Here is a 4198-nt window from a genome sequence, read left to right as displayed (position 1 = left end):
CGGGGCGGGGCGCCGGCCTGCGCGCCGGAAAGGGAGGAGCCGGGAGCGTTTCGGCCCCGCCCCCTCGCCCCAAGGGCATCCAGGGCGCAGGCGCAAGGTGGCTCTGGCAGCTGCGACGCTGCCTGGTTGCCTTGGTTTCCAAGCGCCTCCTATGCCCGAGGACGAGGCGCTCGCCCCCCTGGAGACCGGGAAAGGTCACCGGGACCGAAATGCACACCTGAAATGGCAAAGCAGAGGCGGGCTCTTTGGGGAGGTGGCACCACTCGGATGTGGCTGGATGGATATATTTGGACAAAAACTGCCATGTCTAGGTACTATGCGACAGTTTGATGACATTCCATTGCCTTGTTTGCCGATGAAGAAACTATGGGAAGTGACTGAGGCTCTCGGATGGGCCCGGTGGCCCCGTGATCCTGGGGCTGGCCCAGCCTGTACCCAGCTGGCATCTCTCCGCAGCTGCCATGGGTTCAAGACACTTGTTAACGCCATATGTTCCTCTAAGACTGGGAGAGATCGGACGTTAAGTCAGCAGGATTCCAGGCCCCCAGGCACCAGGACAGGAGCCCTGGATGTAAGGTGAGGGTCCAAAGCCTGGGTCCCTCCCTGGAGGCCAGCCCTGGGGATGGGAGAGGCCCCCAGGCATCCTGCATGCTCATGTGGCAAACAGTAGTTTCCACAATACTGAACCCGAGTCCTTTGTCAATAACCCAGTGTTCAGTGTTAGCTTCTCTTGTGGTTGCTGGTTAGTTAAAACAGATGAGAACATACTGTTACTAGAAAATAAGATGTTCTGCTGTATTCTAAAGAGCTTGCAGACTTTTATTTAAAACCTATATTTTGAAAATCACAAAACTTAGCAATAACACTTCATAATCCTCATTTCCCGATATTTCCCTTTTTTTCAATGAATAACATTTTCCCATATAAGTCTCTCAAGACTTTTGGGAAATTAAAAACTTCCCCAAGCTTGTTTTCAGACACATTAGTGAATTAAACTTCATACATATCGGCTACTCATTCATTGCCTCCTCTTCCACTGTCCCCGGCAGAGGAACCGTCAGTGGGCCCAAAGTTCTCAGAGGTACTAACTTTAATTAAGAAAAATGCATTTTTTTGGGTGGGGGTGTCAAAACAAGGTTTCACAGAAGGGAGAGCAAGGAAGGACTTCAGAATTCTTCCTCAGCACTTAGTGTCCGCGATTTCTTGAGATTCTTCAATTTATCGATGGCAGAAGCGAGTGATATCTCTCCATGAATTCTGTTGTCCCTTGTTCGAACGTTGACAGCACTGTTTGCTTTTTCCTTTTCTCCAACCACTGTAGAAAAGAAATGGAAATAACACTGTAAATCAACAATTTACAGAAGACTGAGCGAGCAGTCACATGACTGGTGTCTTGAGTTTTTCTTCAGTATGGAATTAAAGTGCAAAAAAACAAGCATTTAGGAGAACAGATGCAACTTTAAATTACCCAAAATAAAATTATACTGAGCCAGCTGTGCGTTTCGGATTTTCTTATTGAGTGTACAGCTATGATCTAAATCGATGTCGGCCATGAATCCTTCTTCAAAAAATGTGCTGGACACCTACGAGAATAGAAAACGCTCTATTATTGCATTGGCCTGTGGACTGAAGCTTCCCAGGTTTGATGCCGGTCAAGGGCACATGCTCAGGTTGTGGGCTAGACCCCCAGTAGCAGGTGTGCAGGAGGCAGCCTATCAGTGATTCTCCCTCATCACTGATGTTACTATCTCTCTCTCCCTTCCCCTTCCTCTCTGAAATCAATAAAAATATATTAAACAACGACAAAAAAGAAGTGTTTGTTGTTTTAAGCTGCTAAATTTTGGGGTAATTTGTTACACAGCAATAGATAATGTAAGTATTCTGTGCTCATAGAGCCACATGGAAAAGAATAACAAATATGAGATGTTTTAAAACAGCAATTTCTCAAAAATATCCAGAAATAAAATGGTGCTGATACAGCACATAGGCATTACTCCCAATGGCTGAAAACATGGGATGGCGGTGAATGCATTAGTTACACAGCATTTTCAGGCATGAACACGTTCCAGGTAAAAAACCTTCACACACTAGAGCAGGGGTGGGCAAACTTTTTGACTCGAGGGCCACAATGGGTTCTTAAACTGGACCGGAGGGCCGGAACACAAGCATGGATGGAGTGTTTGTGTGAACTAATATAAATTCAAGGTAAACATCATTACATAAAAGGGTACGGTCTTTTTTTTCAATAGTTTTATTCATTTCAAACGGGCTGGATCCGGCCCGCGGGCCGTAGTTGGCCCACGGCTGCACTAGATGCCAAGATTGTTCTGCGCTTTGCTGTGCACTTCGATGGGACAGTAGGTGACAAGCAGGTTTGTCATTAAATGCGTCTGATTTTACCTGAAGTGCATACTTGTCACAAGTCGGACCCACAGGGATGACCATCACCTGACGCGGAGACAGCCAGAAAGGCCTGAGAAATAGAAAAAATAGGTATTTTCAGAATGACCATTTGTTACATGATTAAAAATTACCAAAGATTTTTTTGTGAGCTTTCTCATTCAATAGTTTTTAAAAAATATTTGATTTCAGAGAGAAAGGGAGAGGGAACGAGAGAGAGAAACATCAATGATGAGAGAGAATCATGGATCTGCTGCCTCCTGCACGCCCCCTACTGGGGATCGAGCCCACAACCCGAGCATGTGCCTGTGACTGGAATGGAAACTGGGACCCTTCAGTTGCAAGCCAATGCTGTACCCACTGAGCCACACCGGCGAGGGCTCATCACTGATGTTTCTCTCTCTCTCTCCCTCCCCGTCCTCTCTGAAATCAATTTAAAATATCTATATGTTACACCCCACATTTGAGGGCATTTCCCTTCCCCACTTCGCCCCTAAGTGGGCTGGGCCTGGGGAGCAGTTCTCTGGTTTGTGCCAACGTGTTGTTCAGGGCCATTTGTGCTGCAGGGTTTCCTCCCAAGTTAGTGGTCACAGGGCGCCCCACGAGGCAAACACCAGGTTGAAGGAGGGATGGCGGTGTGGCAGGAGGGGATACCCCCCTGGGAGTGTGGGCCTTGTGATTTCCAGATTCCAACTTTCAAAGGCCTGGAATGGTGAGGACATGGCTGTGTAAGTCCACTGAGTTCCCCAGAAGGCAATGAGACAGTTTCACGTCGCTTGGCCTTCACTTTCTGAGTCGGCAGCGGGACGGGAATCTTTCGCTTGCCGTGTGCATGCGGGCTGAGGACAAGGCAGGAGCCACCAGTTTGTTTTCACGTTAGTTTTCTCTCTCAGACGTGACTTCTAGGGAATAATAGACACGTTTCCTGTCCCACGTCACTTACCACTTCCCCCCGTAGTTTTCCGACAGGATGGCTATCATTCTCTCCACCGAGCCCAGAACGGCTCGGTGAATGATCACAGGGCTCTTCTTGTCATCCCCGTCCTTACTAAAGAAGGAAATGACACATTTCAGGCTGTTTTTTAAAATATACTTTTTATTGATTTCAGAGAAGTAAGAGAGAGAGAGAAACATCAATAATGAGAATCATTGATCAGCTGCCTCCTGCACGCTCCCTAGTGGGGATCAAGCCCGCAACCCAGGCATGTGCCCTGACTGAGAATCTAACCATGACCTCCTGGTTCATAGGTCAATGTCCAATCACTGAACCACCCCAGCCAGGCCTGCTGACTGATTTTTGATAAAAGTACAACAGCAAGTCAATGGAGAAAGGATGCTCTCTACGCCAATGATGCTGGAATAATTAGACAGCTAGATGTAACCAATGACCTCTGACCTAAACTTTCACATCTCAGACAAAAATTGGACTCCAAATGGATCTCAGACCTATGTGTAAAACTCAATGCTAGACTCTATCCACTGAGCCAAACCAGTTTTGGCTGCTAGAAAACTTTTAAGATAAAACATAGGGGAAATCTTCACTGCCTGTGCTTAGGCAAAGAGTGTGCAGACATGACGCCAAAAACATGACCCGTAAGAGAAAAACTCTATGACTTAGACATCAGTGAAATACAAAACTTAAAATGAAAGGGAAAGTGAAGACACTATTAAAAGAAAAAGAAGAAGCTACAGCTTGGGCAGGGTGGCTCAGTGGTTGAGTATCCATCTTTGAACCAGGAGCTCACGGTTCAAGTCCCAATCAGGGCACATGCCCAGGTTGCGGGCTTGATCCCCAGTC

General features: G+C 47.0%; 1 protein-coding gene across 1 annotated transcript in view; it reads right to left on the bottom strand.

Annotated features, from left to right (window-relative positions):
* Nucleotides 1–801: 801 nt before the first annotated feature.
* Nucleotides 802–4198, bottom strand: part of TARSL2 (threonyl-tRNA synthetase-like 2) — a 16653-nt gene continuing 13256 nt past the window's right edge. Inside the window, exons 14-17 of the mRNA XM_015569105.1 lie at nucleotides 3344–3501; nucleotides 2401–2473; nucleotides 1469–1583; nucleotides 802–1315 (exon numbers count right to left, since the gene is read on the bottom strand). Of these exons, the coding sequence (XP_015424591.1) occupies nucleotides 1167–1315; nucleotides 1469–1583; nucleotides 2401–2473; nucleotides 3344–3501 (495 nt within the window). The 3' untranslated portion in view covers nucleotides 802–1166. The remainder of the gene's footprint in view (nucleotides 1316–1468; nucleotides 1584–2400; nucleotides 2474–3343; nucleotides 3502–4198) is intronic.

This window comes from Myotis davidii, unplaced genomic scaffold, assembly GCF_000327345.1.
Source record: "Myotis davidii unplaced genomic scaffold, ASM32734v1 scaffold164, whole genome shotgun sequence".
NCBI lineage: Eukaryota > Metazoa > Chordata > Mammalia > Chiroptera > Vespertilionidae > Myotis > Myotis davidii.
This window is presented reverse-complemented; position numbering and strand designations above follow the sequence as displayed.